The sequence below is a fragment of the Jaculus jaculus genome, chromosome 5 (genome assembly GCF_020740685.1).
Source record: "Jaculus jaculus isolate mJacJac1 chromosome 5, mJacJac1.mat.Y.cur, whole genome shotgun sequence".
Taxonomy (NCBI): Eukaryota; Metazoa; Chordata; class Mammalia; order Rodentia; family Dipodidae; genus Jaculus; species Jaculus jaculus.
The window spans coordinates 163,309,496-163,328,334 of NC_059106.1; the positions used below are offsets into that span (position 1 = coordinate 163,309,496).

Consider the following 18,839-nt stretch of genomic DNA (forward strand, 5'->3'; position numbering starts at 1 on the left):
AAAAAATCAGGCTGGGGAGATTGCTCAGTGGTCAAAGACACTTGCTTGCAAAGCCTGCCAGCCAGGAGTTCAATCCTCCACTACCCATGTAAAGCCAGATGCACAAAATGGCACATGCATATGGAGTTCACCTGTTGTGTCAAGAGGCTGGGGTGCACCCAAACTCTCTCTTTCTCAAATAAATAAAAATATTTTTAAAAAGAATATGAAAGTACAATTCATCTTTTTAAGGTTGTTATTGTTTAGTACATCCTTGAAATACGCCCCCACAGAGAACTGGACACAACAGCGTTTGCTAGGCGGGAGGACGGCGGTTGTCCCAGGGCTCCTGCTGCTGCTCCAGGCGGGTGGACAGGCCGGCGTCATGGGAACATGGGCTCAGGTGTAAATGTTACTCTGAATCTCACTGGTTGTCATCAGCCTCTTCAGCATCTCTGTGCTTTGAGGAATATTCTGGAAAGAGAAAAAGCTGTCAAGCCTTCAGTCAGAGGTACATACGGCCCCAGCCCCACACTCATGCGCACACACAATGTTGCCAAGCAACAGAGGCTGCCCTTCACCTTGTTCAGAGAGAAGGGGAGAAGGCCAGGCAGCTCTGTAGGTCCTCCCTTCCCAAACCTCTTGAAAGTGACTTGCCTGACTGAACACTCCCACTTACTGCCCTCCCCCATCCCTCCAGAGCCTCGTGCCGCTTCTCCCTGCCTACGTCTAACTTCATCCCTTTTCTGAAGCCAGCTGCACTGCCCGCTCTCCCAGGAGCTTTTGTCCCCTTGCAGGCAGACCAGGCTACACTCAATCCAGTGTGCCTGCCGTTCCCACTCTTCAAGGCAGTGGAACCACCCCACAGGGGGCCACCATGCAGCACGGCCTCAAGATGAGCCCCGTAACCTCCAACACCTGATAGGCTGCGGCAGAAGGACTGGGAGTTTGAAGCCAACCTGGGCTGCAAGTGAGACCCTATCTCAGAAATAATAAAAGCCCACCCTCCTCAGGGCAATCACCTCACCCTGCCACACGTCATTATCTTGAAAGCAAGAGATAAAAACATGGACAAGTTATTTAAATTTCCCCCTCAAATATTCCTGAAAGCTGGGTGCTCACTTCAACTCTATAGGACAAACAATTTATACTCTCAGAACAAGTCCAGGTGCTGATAAAGAGACTATTAAGAGGAGCAGTTTATCTGCCCTCAGGAAACAGATCTTCAAGGCCATCAGCTAACCACACAAACATGAGTGACCATTAGTTAGCATCCACCTTGGAAGAAAGGCTAAACACAAAATAACCTGTCAGAAAGATCTTGACCCTAACTGTTCTGACAGACAGGCTATAAGACTGGGTTTTGTGTGTGTGTGTGTGTGTGTGTCTGTTTTTGTTTGTTTGTTTGTTTTTGTCGCAGACTGACCTCAAGCTCACACTGATCCTCCTACCTCTGCCTCCCAAGTGCTGGCATTAAAAGAGTGCACCACCACAGCAGGCTCAATACTTTCACCAGGCGTTACCAAGGCTTTCTTCTGCGTGCCAGGTAACAGTGAACCAGGGACACCATCATGAAGAAGTGTGGACCCTTACCCAGGGAGCTGACACTCCAGAAAGAAACAAACCTGAGGACTGAGGAAGGAGTTAACAACAGAGCTTACCCGGAGAGTGTGGTTAACTGCCAGCCATTCCAGAACACACTGTGAACCCCATCCCTGTTGTGGTGGTTTGATTCAGGTGTCCCCCATAAACTTAGGTGTTCTGAACACTAAGTTCCCCAGGTGATGGAGATCTGGGAATTAATGCCTCCAGGAGGCAGTGTGTTGTTGGGGGCGGGCTTATGGGTATTATAGCCAGTTTCCCCATGCCAGTGTTTGGCACACTCTCCTGTTGCTATGGTCCACCTTATGTTGGCTGGGGGTGATGGTATTGTGGAGTATAAGAAATGCAGGAAAGAGAGGGTCATTGAGTTTGTAACATGGTCTCGTGTTTTGGAAACAGCCATGGGCAGTGTGAAGCAGTTTTGCTGGATGCCTGCATGGAGATCCCATGGTGCCATGAAAAGAACCATGGATTGCAGTGGAGATCCAGTGGAGATGCCGGGACCATGAGATGGCTGCCAAGGAGAGCTGCCAGCCCTGATTTAAGTTTTCCAAGACTGCGAGTAGCCTAGCTGGAGGGGCAGAATTGGAATACTAGAGACTTGTTGCTGGTTAGAATTATTGGACTTGGAGATTTGTCACTGGGTACAGCTGTTGGACTTGGAGTTACAGAGTTTGATGTTTGCCCTGTTTAAATATTGTATTCGTTCAATGTTCCTTTGCTATACCTAATGCCATCTTTTACAGAGTGAATGTTTATTCTGTGCCATTATGGGTTTGGGGGGATATTTTGGTATTATGGTTCAAATAGATCTTGGACTATGGGGATGTACGAACATCATTGGAATTGATAATAACTATGGTGACTTTTAAAGTTGGATGAATGCATTGCATTTTACATCATGTATGGTTATCAGTTTATAGGGGCCAGGGGCAGAATGTGGTGGTTTGATTTATGTGTCCCCCATAAACTTAGGTATTCTGAATGCTAGGTACCCCGCTGATGGAGATTTGGGAATTAACACCTCCTGGAGGGAGTGTACTGTTGGGAGCAGGCTTATGGGTGTTACAGCCAGTGTCCCCTTGTCAATGTTTGGCACACTCTCCTGTTGCTACTGTCCACCTTATGTTTGTCAGGGGGTGATGTCCACCCTCTGCTCATGCCATCCTTTCCCCTGCCATCGTGGAGCTTCCCCCTCAAGCCTGTAAGCCAAAATAAACTTTTTTTCCCCAGAAGCTGCTCTTGGTTGGGTGATTTCTGCCAGCAATGCGAACCTGACTGTGACACCCGTGAAGTACTTCTTAGCCTGGGGCTGTGTGCTTTTCTCAAACCTCAGAGAAAATAGGGGATCCCTAAACTCCCTAAAATACGTACTTTCTAGCAAATGAGCCCATACATGAACGATGGACATTATATAATTCTCGCTCGAGTCCCTTCGAGAGAGGGGAAATAAGAACTGTGACAATCAAGTTCAAACTGCCAGACTGGCAGGCCGTGCTGTTGGAAGTGCTTGTCGGGGTCTGCACTCATCCCACAGCACAGACGTCTGTCGTTATGTTCACAGCAACACCTCAGGGACTACGTCAAGACTGGAGCCTTACCTTAGCCAACCCTGCCAAGCTTCGGGAGGACAGTGCAGGCTTGAAGGCTTCAACCGTGACCAGGTCTAACTGCATCACATCGGTATAGCACAAATAGAGAACCGCGGGGATTTTCCACACTTGGCAGTAGCTCAGAACTATGAACACAAGGAAAAAGAATTCGTATTTTCTATTCTATATTTAACACTGCCAACTAATGAAAACTGCTTTTGAAAAATCATCTCTGTGGCCCCTTTTAAAACTGCCATGTTGACCCAATTACAGTGAATATTTTCTTTCACAGCTAACTCGTTTTCCCAACAATCTTTTGCTTTTACAAATATTATCTGTATTTTATCTTTTATAATATCATGACAATTTTAAACAACTGCAAGATTAAAAAATGAATAAGCTACATGTAAATAATAAATATATAACACACTTCACTATCATCTTATTCTAGTAAGCTTAACGTGAAAGGCAAAAAAATTTTTCCTTAATCCAAAGCCCCGAGCAAATCACAACTAGCAATCTCCATAACACATACACTACTGAAAGTAAGCGGCAGCCTCTGCCTGACATGACAGCACTGGGCATGGTGAAACTCTAAAGCTGCTAGTGAGCTTCAACGTCTAAAACTTTCTATTTTGTAACTAAAATATTCCTTGCCAACTTTCCACACATCAATACTCTGTATCTAACGTGGCTTCCACCTCGAGAACCCAAAACCCACACAGAAAGGGCAGTGCAGGTGCAGCCCCCAAGTTGTAACTGTTCACACCAAGGACTAGTAGCAGTAACCACCACCGGTCACCATTAACAAGCTACCTCCGAAATGTCTGAACCACGAAAGCTGACCCTCAGTAAGCCACAAGGGAGGAGGGAGAGGGTACAAGTTGGACACCACCTGCCGCAGGAAGATCATGTGCAATATTCGGCTGTTCCAGCAGCGAGCAGCACACAGCATCTTTGTAAGTCTGCGTTTTTAGGGCTTTCAGGAAAGGAGAAGGCAGGCTGCTGGGAGCTTCTGGAGTTTTGTACTCGGTGATATGTCGACACGTGAGAATGGTTATCTGCATGTTCTTCCTTGGACAGGAACCAAAAACCTAACACGACATTGATTTCAAATGAAACCTAAATTTCGGGGTGGGGGGGAGACGTGTGTATGTGGCATGAAGGATGTGTTATGTTTGTGTATGTTTATGTGCACATGAGGCCAGAGGGGAACACCAGGTGCTCCCCACTACTGCTCTTCCAGATTGACTTGTGGAGATAGAGTCTCTTGTTCAACCTGCAGCTGCCATTTTTTTCAGGAAGACTTGCTGACCAGCAAATCCCAGCAATTCTCCTGTGCCTGATCCCTCAGGACTGGGATGAAAGGCATGCACCACCATGCCCAGTATACTTTGCCTTTTTGAAACAGGGCATTAATCTACAGCTCAGGCTAGTCTAGAACTTAACAATTCTCCTGCCTGGGCCATCTCAGTATTGTGATTACAGGCCTGCTGGCCCAGTTTCAATTCCCTAGTACTCATGTAAAGTCGGATGTACAAAGTGGCACATGTGTTTGGAGTTGGTTTGCAGTGGCAGGAGGCCCTGGCATGCCTCCTCCTCTCCCCCCTCCCTCCCTCTTTCTCCTAACAAGTAATTTTTCTTTTTTTTTTTTTTTCTGGGGGGGTCCAGGTAGGGTCTCACTGTAGCTCAGGCTGACCTGGAATTCACTATGTAGTCTCAGGGTGGCCTTGAACTCATGGCAATCCTCCTACCTCTGCCTCCCCAGTGCTGGGATCAAAGGTGTGTACCACCATGACTGGCAAGTTCTTTTACTTTTCATATTTTTTAAAGTTTTTTTTTAAATTTATTTATTAGCGACAGACAGAGAAAGAGTCAGAGTGTGAAAAAGAGAGAGAATAGGCGTGCCAGGGCCTCCTGCCACTGCAAACAAACTCCAGACGCATGCGCCCCCCCTTGTGCTTCTGGCTAACATGGGTCCTGGGGAATCAAGCCTTGAAGTGGGGTCCTTAGGCGTCACAGGCAAGTGCTTAACCGCTAAGCATCTCTCCAGCCCCTTGTTTTTCATATTTTATGAGAAAGGCCCACATTCTCTCTTATACAACACTTGAAGAGAAAGGGAGCATATGAACTTGGTGCCCCCACCCTGTCAGGCAGGCTCTGCTCTCTCACCTTCTCCAGCCACTGGTACTGCTGGTCCTCAGCCACGTAGCAGCTGCACTGACAAAGGAAAATCTGGAAAGCCAAGTGCGAGACTTCCATCAGCCTGGTGTAGACACACCAGTGTCGCGAAGGCCAGTCAATAGGACACTGCTGCAGCTGAGGTCTGGAAGATCCCCCAGTGGCCATGCGTTTGGGTTTCCTCAGGAACATTAAGTATCTTCAGGTCACCGGGGAGGTGCCCCTGAAGGAGACTGTGGGATGCCAGCGTCTTTCATCTACTTCTGTTTCCTGGCTGTGAAGTCAGTGGCTGTGCCGCCCATGCACTCCTGCCAGGATGTGCCGCCCCCCACCCCAAAAGAGCCCTAAATGCATTCTGTCCCGAATATGGATGGGAATCTCAGAAACTTCAAGCTTGTAACAGAAGGCTGGCTGGCACAAATACCAAGTTAATACTATCCTGACCCTGCTACTGGCCCATTTATTTCTCTACAACGTAAGGGCTGCACCATCACTAGGATTACTACCACTGAGAGACAGTGGAGACACTTGAAGTAGCTACTGTCTAGTGACCATACCTAAGTGACCACTGTTCTAGCATACAAGTTAGGCCCCACGTACCGAAGGATTTGATTTGAGCCGATAAAACACACAGAAAGCCTCCGTTGGGGACAGGTGTACAGTGTCTGTGGTCCTGCACCATTCATTCCAGAGCTTAGTACAACCCACTTCTTCCCAGACTCCTGAATTCATAACAAATGATGACAAAAATGCTGTGAAAAACAAATTCACATAAATTAGGGCTTGGCTTGGCAGATTATTTTCTATTCAGTAAACAGGAAACTCAAGTTACTGTAGAATTACAGAGCCGAACTAGCCATTCAAAACCATCTAATACTTCCGCTTTGGAGGCAAGAAAACTGAAGCCCTTGAAGGAGTGGAAGACCACACCCTGAGTAAGACAATGCTACAACCAACCTGAAGACTCCCCTCCACACTGGCCCCCTTCTGACAAAGTGGAGACCAGTAGACCTTTACATAAATGCATGAATAGCTATTTACAATGCACTCACTCACTACATTCTGCAAGTACCAGGGTGACCGTATGTATAGGGCACAAGATCTGCATTGAGATTCCCAAATGCTCTCCTCAGATCTGCAGCCAACCACCAAAATCATAAAGGTCTACATGTGTACTTGTACATGGACATGTACTGTTCTGTCTTGAGCCCACAAGCGGCATCAACACACACGCAGACAGAACTACAGTGCTCAAAATAACCTTAGAAATTACTGTTAGAATCCTCATTTTGTTCACAAAGGATGCTACCTCAAAAATATTTAAGCAGCTGGGTATGGTGGTACACCTTTAATCCCAGCACTCAGGAGGCAGAGGTAGGAGGATCACCAGGAGTTGGAGGCCACACTGAGACTACATAGTGAATTCCAGGTCCACCTGAGCTAGAGTGAGACCCTACCTCAGAAAACATATATGTGTGTGTATGTGTGTGTGTGTGTGTGTGATTTGTTTGTTTTTTAGCAAACCTGGATATCTCAACCAACCAGAAACAATTCCTTAAGCTGTAAATTCCTTAAGCCAAGAATGTTTCTGTTGTCTTTTATTTTTCAAGCAAAGGAATAGCTTATTCAAAGTGAAGGTAAGAAAGAGGTGGAGAACAGAGAGCCAGAGTCCTTCCATAAGTCTTGCTGTGGGTGGGGTGGGGACATGAGGGTGTGTGGAGGTCAGAGAAGCACTCTGAGTTCCCTCCTCTATCCTCCTGAGGTTTGTTCCTCAACCTGAAGCCACCACAGTCAGCAAGCTCCTGCATTCTCCGGTCTCCTTGATCTCTGTCCCTGCAGGCTGGAGTCACCTTACATGTACATGGCCATCCATGCTCATGGCCACGCCTAGGTTTTTACATGGGCTCTAGTCAAACTTGGCACTCACCAGCCTGGTGGCCCTCATATTTCAGCAGCCAGGGCTCTTAGCCACTGAGGCATATCCCAACCCCCAAGTCTTATTTTTTTTATGTTTACTAAGAGGACATTACATGGGAGGGGGGGGAATTATTCTACCAGGATTTTTTTAAGTACTTTATTTTTAGTTATTTATTTACCTGACAGAGAAAGGGGAGGGGAATGGGCATGCCAAGGCCTCCAGTCACTGCACATGAACTCCAGATGCATGCGCCCCCTTGTGCATCTGTCTAACATGAATCCTGAGGAATAGAATCTGGGTCTTGCAGGCAAACGCCTTAACCGCTGACCATCCCTCCAGCCCCTACCATGATTTTTTTTTTAAAGTAACCATTGTTTGAAATCTACAGTAAAAACAAAGAAGGACCTTCCTATTTTATGCTTTGTTTTACAAAATGTCTAGTCTTGGGCATTTTCACTTACCTACAGCATTACTTCCTATAGCAATTATAAACTTGGAGCAAGGATATTTTTCTAGCAGAGGAACTTCCAGAGATGTCTTCGTCTGTCCTTGAAGAAGCCGCACCTCCCTTGCACAAGAAACAAGATGAGCATAATATTTATGCAATTAATAGCATACTATGAGAAAAGGGCATTCGTGCATGATGAACTAATGGGCAAAACTTCACACTATCATGTCCTACAACTTCGCACTATCATTTCCTACAAAACATAATTGCAAGCTTATTTAAAAAAAAAAAAAGATCGAAACTATTGCAGACAAAACAGATATCAATCTTAGCCTTAAATGTGAGATAACGAGGCACACTATGCATAGTTATTTGTCAACTTGACAGGATCTGCAATCACTTAGCAGACAGATCTCTAGGTACATCTGTGAGGGAGCTTCGAGGTCAGGCTAACTGAGGTGGGAAATCCACCCTGTTCGTGGGGAGCATCACCCCCTGCGCTGGGGTTTGGTACTGAATGAAGTGGAGAAAGCTGGCTGAGCACCAGCATGCATCCCTCCGTGCGCTGACCACAGGTGCCACGTGACCAGCTTCCCAACACTCCTTCCCCACCAACATGGACTGTACCTCCTTAAACTGTAAGGCCAAATGAACTACCCCTTCCTTAAGCGGCTTCGGGTCAGGTATTTGGTCACAGCGACACGGAGCTTAACATAGTATGCAAAGAGAAACAAAAAGCACCACTCCAAAGTATTCCCACCCACAAAAATACTACGTGAATGTGAGCGACTCTGAGCCAGCCTCCACATGAGCATGCATGTGCAGGGAGTGCAGGTGATGAACACACGTGTCAAATGACTCCAGGGGAAGCCGTGCACAGAGCAGAGCTCTCAGCAGGAGTACTAGAAAGGTGACTGCTCTAAAATGAAACCAACCAAGCCAATTTCGACTAGCACAAGCCAACAGAGTGTCTTTAACGTCTGGCAGTGGGCTAGCAAATGATACTGAGTTACTACTAGTAGTCATGGCAATACTTGGGGGAACACCCAAGTCGTGAGACCCATTCTCAAACATGGACAGGGATGGTGGGAGAGCAGCTGATCGTGGGCAAGTCTTCCTGGCTGATGTGGGGGTCAGGGGTGACTGGAGTTTCCTCCCGCCCCGGTGTGCTTGGAAACAGCTCGGGGCGGTCCCGGGGAACCCACGCGGCTGCCAGGGACACGCAGAGCAACCTGCCCGTGGGGCGAGACCAGGGCCGCCACGGAGCAAGCCCACCAGCACCGCGGGACGCGAGCAGCGCGGCAGCCCTGGGAAACCCGGCAGCCAGGCTGCAGGCTGCCCGGGGCGTCGGAGCCCGGGCTCCATCCGCGCCGGCCCGGAGCGCTGCGGCCCGCGGCAGGTCGCACAGAGCCGCCCGGGGCCTGACCTCTTCTTCGCCAGCTGCCGCCGGACCTCCCTGTCCTCGGGCGTCTCCCTCCTCCCCTCGTCGTCCTCCTCTTCCTCCTCCTCCGTGCCCGCGCGGCACGGCGCCTTCACCACCTCGCCGAAGAACGTGGCCGCCATGACCGCCCAGACGCCAGGCGGCACGGCAGCGGCGCCGCGGCACTGCGCCTGCGCGCCGCGCCTCGACGTCCGGAGAAGCCACGCCCCTGCGCCGCCCGCCAAGGCCACGCCCCGCCCTGAGGCCACGCCCCCGCCCCGCCTCCCAGCGCGCCTACGTCCTTCCCCGGCCTGGCGCGCTTCCGCCCCTGGGAACGCCCAGGCGCACGTGCGCGCCCAGGTGTGCTCTGTTTTCCGGAGTCTACAGCCCCGAAAGCTAGAGGGGCGGCACCGGTGGGACAGGGAAGGGCCGCTAGCTCGGCGCGGGCTCGGGTGGGGTCCCGGCGTCCCCCCAGCGGTGGCGGGGGAAGCTGCCACCCGAGGGCCCTGAGCGCGCTGAGCAGGATCCTCGGCCTGCCTGGGAAAGGGCGGGAAACTACTGCGCTGGCTGGTGTGCAAAGAGCATCACTCCCGCTTGTGGGTACACATCGCCAAGGCTGGAGGGTGACAAGCTGAACTGAACAGCGTGGATGAGGATGCAAACATATTCTTGAAAATGTGAAATTTGCCTTCAGTAGAAGGTATATGATTCTGATGTGGGTTTTTTTGTGTTTTAGCATGTTTTGGCAAGGTTCAGAGCCTTTCCAACCAAGAGGACTGCTGTACCCGAAAAGGCAACTCCAGTATTGGTGAAAAGCAAAATCATAGACTAGACTGAGTTACATGGAATTACACTGCAGTGAGAGACCAAATATAACCATTTTAAGTTAAAAAAAAAAAAAAAAGGCCCAGGCCTGACTTAGAGAACTAGCCTGCCAAAGTGCTGACCTTTTGCTTCTGTAAACTTTGCTTGCTTAATTGCTGCCTTTCCCCCTAAAGTTTCTGAGCAATCTCCACTTCAAAGACATTGCAGAAACACTCCACTGGGGGGGGGGGAGGGGCGGGTCTCTGACCACCTGCTTAGATAAGAAACTGAGGAATCTCCACTTCAAGGACAATGGAGATGACTTCATCTGCCTGGAGTGCCCCTAGCTCCTGCCCCCAACTGTGCCCGCTGAAACCCCAAGCCAATCAGAACTGTTTAAATCAACCAATCATGTATCTATCCCCTACTTCTTTGCTCGAATTCCTATATGAACCCCTTCCCCCAAAAGAAAGGGGCGCGCGTGCTCGCTCGCGCTCGCGCGCGCGCGCTCTCTCTCTCTCTCTCTCTCTCTCTCTCACTACGGTTGTGCGGACTGTGGGGACAGAGCCCAGGTCTAGGCTTGCAATAAAGAAACCTGTTGCTTTTGCATTAGTGTCTTGGCTTCTGTGGCGGTTCTCTGGGTGACTCCTGGGGATGGGGGGGAGTTGGCTCCTGGTCAGAGGTCTTGGCACAACAGCAGTCTTTGCAGTAAACAGTTAAGGTCACAAAGTTAAGTAAATCCTTTAGGATCAGACAGCCTTTTCAGATAAATGTGTATCAGAAAGTTTCTTAAAACATCTTTTTAAGACTTGGGAGGAAAATCAGTATTTAGCAATTTTAACTTATCTGCTGGAGAAAAAAAAAAAGCTTGTACACTTAAGTAAATTAAGACCAGTTCCTAGCCAGTAAGAGCTTAGGAAACTGGTTGTAGGTAGTATGAATGCATGTACAAATTACCAACGCGGTGTCTTAAAACATGAGGAATAAATGGACTGGAGAATAAAAAAGGTTAAACTCGGACATGGCTTTGTCTTTTTGGTAAATAATCTGACTTTACAGGTATGATAGTTTGATTTTCCAACTATATTATAAAGAAACCTTCCAGAAATCTGCAAAACTTGTTGCAAATAACAGTAATGGTAATTCATTTGGCTATGACTTAAATACTGGACATGTTTCAGGGAGCCGTTTTTCAAGAAGGTTAAATTTTAAATGTATTTCATGCAGTTACATAAGCTTAGGCCAAACGCTTTCTTTAAAAAGTAGAAATATAGTGTAATTAAATACTAAGCCAAAAAAGAGAATTTGGGGCAGCTGACAATCTCTGACTTACACAGAAATTAATCCTATGACAGCAAATGATAAATTTGAGCCTTGAACTTATCACAATGAAACTGTCCAAAAGTTCATAAAACCATTACAAAATATTTAGTTTACATTTCATGGTACTTTTTTTGCTGTTTTGTTTTTTTCAAGGTAGGGTCTAGTTCTAGCCCAGGCTGACCTGGAATTCACTATGTAGTCTCAGGGTGGCCTCAAACTAATGTCAGTCCTCCTGTCTCTGCCTCCGGAGTGCTGGGATTAAAGACATGCACAACATGCCTGGCTTCATGGTATTTTTTTGAGGCTATACTATATAAATTCAAGCCTTGAACTCATCACAGTGAAACTGTCCAAAATTCCATAAAACAATTGGTTTCCATTTCATGCTATTTTTGAAGCTGTAATAGATACTCATTGAGGAATTTCTATGAAACTTAAGACTGGAACTAAGTTTAAGCACTTCATTAAAGCTCAAAAATCAGAACCCATGCAGCTAAAGAGAATATCAGTTTATTAGGAATTCTTCTCTTTCTTACCTGTAACTAACAAGATACTGAAGATAGCATCTCAAATGAAGTACAAAAGAGCAAAGAACACATACTGTAAGTTAGAATGTTCTGGCTTATACTTAAAAAACTAAAGCCCTTTTTCTAAGCAGACATGCATCCACATACAAATTTCTCAAGTAATCTAGACACTTTGGCCATCTTTACAACCAGAAAATATGCATTAGTGTTAATGAAAAGTAGAAACCATAACTTCCTATATGTTACTTTTTCAGATTTACACATGCAAATTACATATTACTAGTAACAGCTATTTTTTTAATGGGAAAACCACCTGCTGAGACAATTTTACCTGCAGCATTTATGTTAAAAAGAGATTTTTGACAATACATTCACAGATCACACCTGGTGATCTTAACTTCAACAAATAGCTATTAACAGGTAAGACCCCACTGTAAGTAAAGCATTTGTAAGACCACATTTTCTAATATGAGCAAAGGCCACAGTGAAGCAGGCCAGACCTCCACTGTGTTGTGATGACAATGGAGGAAGTGAGCTCCTTGTTCAAGTTCAAACTTGTAAGGTGCGATAGAGAAACCTAGGAGACAGAATTTTACTGTGTCATCTCAAAGCCTGACTTTTGGTCTTAAATTATGCTTTATTTTCAAATTTGCTGGCAGTCAGGCTTCTTCAGTCTGCTGCTACAGGAAAAATAATGTAATAGTCACATTTATAGCTTTCATAGAAAAATATATTCCCTGAATTAGCCATACCAAGTGGTTATCATCCCGTATGAATTCCAACGTTAAAAATAAAAATGTTAATGGATTTCCAACACTTCATGACTCTGTCAAGTACCCAGCAGTGAATTCCCCGGCCATTTTGTTTGCCTTCTGGAGATGCGATTAGGTGGGATTAGATCCAGCTGAAATGTAGGCTTCATTCAGAACTCAGATTGGCTCATTGTCATCTCCTTTGAAATATCACTCATCTTTACACTAATTAATGGAAACCCCTTAAAATTAGATTCAGGTTTAGATTTTTTTTCACATTTTTCCAGTTCTCCCTATAGACTGCACACTTCTGTTTTTCCCTTTTAAGAATCATGATTTATTGAAGGCCTCTGCTTTAAGAAAAGCAGTGTGTGACAGGCCTTTGACCTCCCCCACCCTCCAGCTAAAGTTTCAAATCTGCTTCCTGCTCAGAATCCCCTGTGCTGTGTGTGTGTGAAGCTGCCCGGATGCCTTCCTCCCACTTTGACCCAGCGTCCTGGCTTCTAGGAAAATTCCTCTAAAGATCCAGTCAGGTGTTAAGACTGTGGCTGGGAGCAGGATGCCTGCCAGGTTAATCCCCAGCACGTGAGGTACCATTCCTACATCCTCGGTCACTTCTGTGCTTTTTCTCTGCAGGATCTGAACCGCCTAAAATAACGCATCTTGTGACTAGTATCTTCTAGCTCTTTTCCACTGTCAGAGTGTATGGTTGCATCATCCTCTTTATAAACATTCAGTAATTTTTTTCTTAGCCGCAGCAGAAGCATTTCGGTGGGGCAGTTTTCTGCTACTCTTCCTAATCCAGACATTTTCTGGTCCTGAGATCGTGTCTTTTAGATTACTCATTAACTTTATCTTATTTGCAGCAATGGTAGCACATCTGCGGGTTACTTTCCCGGGAACCATGTTTGCTTTCAGAGTGTCACTAGTCATGGGCACTGCATCCTTCTGATTAAGCATACATGCTCCCACTTTTGTACTGGGTTCTCTGTCTCTACGAACACATTCTGAAAAATGAGTGAAAGTTACATAAATGCAAAAATCTTGTCACACAAGATTTTACTTACATTCCTCAATGACAGTCCTAACATTTTAAAACTCACATTGTACAATGAAAACATCTAAAAGATGATGCTCTTTCTGACAATGACATAGCATCACATTGCATCGTCCGCTCTGCAAGGAGCTGCCATTCACGGGAGATGACTCGCAAGAATGAGGTTAAAACTTTAGCATCATAGTCACTCAACTAAATCACTTTTTCAATTGATTTTTTAGAAAAAAAAAATAGAACCATATGAATTTTTGGTATCTTTTCTACTCCTCCTACAAACTACTCTAAAATAGTTAATGACGGCTCTGAAATGATCTTCCTACAAGCTAAACAAGGTACAGCATCATGACTAAATTACAATACAGAATCAGCTTAGCTTGAAAATCAAGGTTACTTCTGAGACCAGCTTTTCCTTTATCCATGTAATCACGTTGGTGAACTGGTAGACAAAAAAAAAAAAAAAAATACCCTGATTTTACACAATTTTGATTTTTGATTTTTCAAGTATATTAGAAAACTTTTTTTTTGTTGTTTGTTTGTTTGTTTTTTGAGGTAGGGTCTCACTGTAGCTCAGGCTGACCTGGAATTCACTATGGAGTCTCAGGGTGGCCTTGAACTCATGGCGATCCTCCTACCTCTGCCTCCCGAGTACTGGGATTAAAGGCATGTGCCACCACGCCTGGCTAGAAAACTTTATATAACTATTATGACCAATTCTTTCTCAAATAATTGTGAACCAAGTGCATGCAGATACAAAGGATTACACTAAAGAGCCAAGAAGTACACATAGGGAACCATGAGGCTTGATCTGGTCTGACACATGTCAAAGCGTTCCTCTGGGGAAGTGTTTACACTAGGCCAGAGCTAGGGCACAAAGCCCTCTGGAGGAAAAGTCCTCATGTAAACTTGGGTGGTGGTCAGAGGGGCCTGGATAGCTGTTACATAGCTGGCCACTACCCCATATTCACTGACCAGATGGGCCCAAATCATTCTTTTCCAGCTACCTCAAATTTCAAAACCAAGTGTGTTTTTCTAGGTCAGAAGTCCCACTTATTTGATGCATCAAATCATCAAATACTCACCAGCCTGAGTATGGAGCCACAGCATGCTTGTCTGAAATCCAGAGTCAGACTATCTAAACTACCTAAAGTATGCCCTAGTCTGGATGGAAATGTGATCCTGTCAGTAAAGATAGTCACCAGAATAGCACACCTAATTATCTTGTATCTACACTAGACTTTTGGAGGCCTTGGCAATACCTCTTTGTGCTTACATCCTAGAATACAAGGGCTTTGAGGTCAAGCACTGCCCACGCTTATCCTGGCCAATTTGCCTTAGACTGTCCTATCAATGTAACTATGGGCCACAAGATGACAGGTAAACACTGCTTCCTGTGGGTTGGCATGTTCTCAGTGAGGACAAGTTCTTCACCTTCAGACCCCACCTCAAGTCTACAAAACACTCTTAGTTGTGTCTTCTCTAAGATCCAAGAGCTTTTCCACAATAAGACATCGCAAAGCAACCTTGACACACAATGTCTTTTTGCAATTGCAGGGGCTTCACTGAAGCATCACTTCTGCAGACTCCCGTTGTGTTCAGTTAGTTACCAGGCACTGTACACATGAGTGGCTCAGCTGATGCTCAGGCATTACCCCCATGCAGCAGGCTCTGCTTACAGGTTTTAGTTGGGCTGTGTGAAGAGCCTACAAGTGCAGCATTTTTACCCCTCTGTTAGAACATTTTAAATGATAAGCTATCTCCAGCCAATCACCAGTATCTAAATCGTTAAACATTTAATCAATGTTGGGTAAATGCTGAGGTATGCTAAAGCATAGTGTTTTAAAATATTTAAAGCAAAATTAAGGTGAAACATACTACATAATAAAGATTTATAGTCAACTGTGTTAATTAACATTGAGAAAAATTAACTGGTTCTTCAGTCCCAACAGTATATCTAGCTGAATATGGATAAACCTGTATTACAACTAAAAATTTCTGATTTTTTTAATATATTTGAGAAGGAGGGACCAAATGGGTGGGCCAGGGCTTTCTGCAGCTGCAAACTCACTCCAGAGGCATACACCACTTTGTTCATCTGACTTTACATGTGTGCTGGGGAGACCACACCTGGGTTGTCGAGCTTTACAAGCAAGTGCCTTTATCTGCTGAGAAATCTTTCGAGTGGCTTTTGGTGGGGCTTTTTTGTTTTGTTTTGTTTTTTAATTTTTTTTGTTCATTTTTTATTTATTTATTTGAGAGCGACAGACATAGAGAGAAAGGCAGATAGAGGAAGAGAGAGAGAATGGGCGCGCCAGGACCTCCAGCCACTGCAAATGAACTCCAGATGCGTGCGCCCCCTTGTGCATCTGGCTAACGTGGGACCTGGGGAACCAAGCCTCGAACCAGGGTCCTTAGGCTTCACAGGCAAGCGCTTAACCGCTAAGCCATCTCTCCAGCCCTTGTTTTGTTTTTTAATGTGGTGCAAGTACTTGAACTGACAACTTAGGAACCTAGTAAGCACAACTTCAACATATTAAGGTTTATTTCAACAAAATAGGATAAGTTGAGTTTGCAGGACAAAAACCCTAAAACTACATTTTAAAAAATACTTTTGAAAGAAAATTTCAACTTCCCAGAGTTGGGAGAACTGGATAATTATATACAGCAACTCCAATTTGGTGAAACACTGTCTTCTATCAAGTCAGAGATGGTAAAAATGGGAATTTCATAGAATTAAAAAAAAAAAATAAAAGAACTGAGGCAGCTAAAACAGTGACCATGTAGGGGACTCTTATACATACTTGTAAGTTCTCTTTAAGAACTTAGGTGAATTACATAAAGTATTTTAATTTTTTTTAATTTTTTTAAAATTTATTATTTATTTGAGAGTGACAAACACAGAGAGAAAGACAGAGGGAGAGAGAGAGAATGGGCATGCCAGGGCTTCCAGCCTCTGCAAACGAACTCCAGATGCGTGCGCCCCCTTGTGCATCTGGCTAACGTGGGACCTGGGGAACCGAGCCTCGAACCAGGGTCCTTAGGCTTCACAGGCAAGTGCTTAACTGCTAAGCCATCTCTCCAGCCCACATAAAGTGTTTTATTCTTGAGAAAACTAGTTTTTAGAAGTCCATACAGAATAATGTGGAGTTAAGAACATTGAATAAAAATAAAAATAATCAAAATAATAAATCTTTTTTTTTTCTTTTTTTTTTTTTCTTTGTTTTTCGAGGTAGGGTCTCACTCTGGTCCAGGCTGACCTGGAATTAACTCTGTCATCTCAGGGTGGCCTTGAACTCATGGCAATCCTCCTACCTCTGCCTCCCAAGTGCTGGGATTAAAGGCGTGCGCCACCACGCCCGGCCCCAAAATAATAAATCTTAAGATAAAGGTTCACATATAAACATTTCATTTCCAAAAATAAGATACTTAGATCTAAAAACATTGTAATTTTAAAGATAGCTTCCATTTTATTTATACTAATTCTATTAAATGGTCATCTTTAGGTTTAATCAATTAGGTTTAAGTGATTTAATTATAGTAATGATAACTTTCATCTCCCTGTTAGGTAAAATATGTTGAAATAATTTGCCTAAGCTTTATCAATTTTAAGTCATGGGTAAAACATAAAATTGTTTTGTTAATAAAAATTTATGTAACACCTAAAATCAATTACTATCAAACTTAAACTAAACACATTGGTTACCAAATGGTGTTTTCTCTTTCAAAACAGATTTGTCAAGGGTTGTATTAGAGCTTAGCTGTTTGGGCTCAACAATGACCAGATTCTGCTCTATTACATGTAAAGTAACTCATTTCTGGCATCTCAAGTCCAGTGCTTATAACAAAATTAATTCTTAAGACATATTCCCTACTTTAGAGTACAGCTCATGCTCAAACAATGGTCCTCATCTGAGAGAAATAATTTTAGGCTCTGTGGTTCTGTTTCCAATGTTCCTTGGGTAATTGGGACCCACACAGATATCTGGATTAAGCAAAGATGTTTTCGAACACATGTGCTAAGACTTTATACTGTGTTACTCATCCTTTTCTGACAATTTCTAGGTTAAATTAATTGGTGAAATTTGTATTGTTTTTAAGACTGATAACAGGTTCTGCCTGTATTTATAACTATTAGATACTGAAAGGCTATTTTCCTACTTTCTATGCCTTGGATATGGCTTATACTGCCACAAGACAACCAAATTTTAGAAGGTTGGACAAAATAACTTTAAATTATTTAACTAAATCTATTTCAGTAATCAAATGTACTCTATATATGTAGATACATCCAGATTGGTATAACTTCCTTTCTAAGCATATTAATAAGCTATGTAGAAGCCAAAGCCAATTGGAATCGTTGGAGCTTTAAAAAAAAAAAAAAAAGCCAATATTTTGGCATGTGCTCCCAGGTCATGAGGCCACTGGAGATGATAGGACTCGTCTACACTGCAGCCCCCCCGGCCCCTGTAAGTCACCTGTCTTCCTGATCAGGGAGAATATGGAGACCCAAACAAAACATCGGTGTATAGGGCTCGAGAGTTTGCTTAGCAGTTAAGGCACATGGCCATGAAGCCTCAGGAACCAGGTTCAACTCTCCAGGCCCCACGCAAGCCAGATGCACATGGTGGCACATATGTCTGGAGTTCATTTGCAGTGGCTAGAGGCCCTGGCACACCCATTCTCACTCATTCTCTACCTCTCTCTCTCCCTTTCTCAGTCTCAAATAAATAAAAATAAAAGTTTTTTTTTTAAAAAGAACATTGAGTAAGTCAAAAGTGTAAGCATGAGTGCCTATGGCAGCTGCAGTCACTGTCACTTTAGCCACCTTCTCTTTGTTAATAGAAGTGCCCCATGCTACCGGGCATGGTGGCACACACCTGTACTCCCAACACTTGGGAGGCAGTGGTAGGTGGATCGCCATGATTTTGAGGCCACCTTGAGACTACATAGTGAGTTCCAGGTCAGCCTGGGCTAGGGTGAGACCCTACCTCGAAAAACCAAAAAAGGACAAAAAGAAATTATATATGGAAAACCCTTGCCCCAGGTGGGTCTTGAGCAGATAACTGACTTTCCTAGTGAAAGGCTTCTTTGTTCTATCCAAGCCTCAGAGTCCGAATCCATTGTTCTGGCAGTCAAGGCTGCTCTTCAGACACCCTATTTGCCCCCATCCCTTTCTGCCCAGTAACAGCTTGGGTCAAGAGACACCATAATGGCATGTTGGAACCCTTCCAGAGAAAAA

The 18,839-nt window shown here is 44.7% G+C and overlaps 2 protein-coding genes across 3 annotated transcripts in view; both read right to left on the reverse strand.

Moving 5' to 3' along the window:
* Positions 1-217: 217 nt before the first annotated feature.
* On the reverse strand, positions 218-9,308 carry Psmg1 (proteasome assembly chaperone 1). Its single transcript, XM_004654486.2, has 7 exons — positions 9,147-9,308; positions 7,734-7,840; positions 5,955-6,106; positions 5,346-5,408; positions 4,069-4,267; positions 3,183-3,319; positions 218-453 (listed from the first exon to the last, which is right to left on the reverse strand). The coding sequence occupies exons 1-7, from the start codon at positions 9,281-9,283 to the stop codon at positions 379-381; spliced, it is 870 nt and encodes a 289-aa protein (XP_004654543.1). The 5' UTR covers positions 9,284-9,308; the 3' UTR covers positions 218-378.
* Positions 9,309-13,161: 3,853 nt separating this feature from the next.
* Positions 13,162-18,839, reverse strand: part of Brwd1 (bromodomain and WD repeat domain containing 1) — a 134,054-nt gene continuing 128,376 nt past the window's right edge. For both annotated transcript variants that reach the window (XM_045149804.1, XM_045149806.1), the window contains one exon: positions 13,162-13,553. In XM_045149804.1, the coding sequence (XP_045005739.1) occupies positions 13,270-13,553 (284 nt within the window). In that variant the 3' untranslated portion in view covers positions 13,162-13,269. The remainder of the gene's footprint in view (positions 13,554-18,839) is intronic.

Coding starts and splice junctions, on each gene's coding strand:
- Psmg1 (XM_004654486.2), bottom strand. CDS start 9,283: ATGGCGGCCACGTTCTTCGGCGAGGTGGTGAAGGCGCCGTGCCGCGCG. Junction 4,268..5,345: donor AGTACCAGTGGCTGGAGAAG/GTGAGAGAGCAG, acceptor ATGTCGTGTTAG/GTTTTTGGTTCCTGTCCAAG. Junction 3,320..4,068: donor ACATGATCTTCCTGCGGCAG/GTGGTGTCCAAC, acceptor TTGTGTTCATAG/TTCTGAGCTACTGCCAAGTG.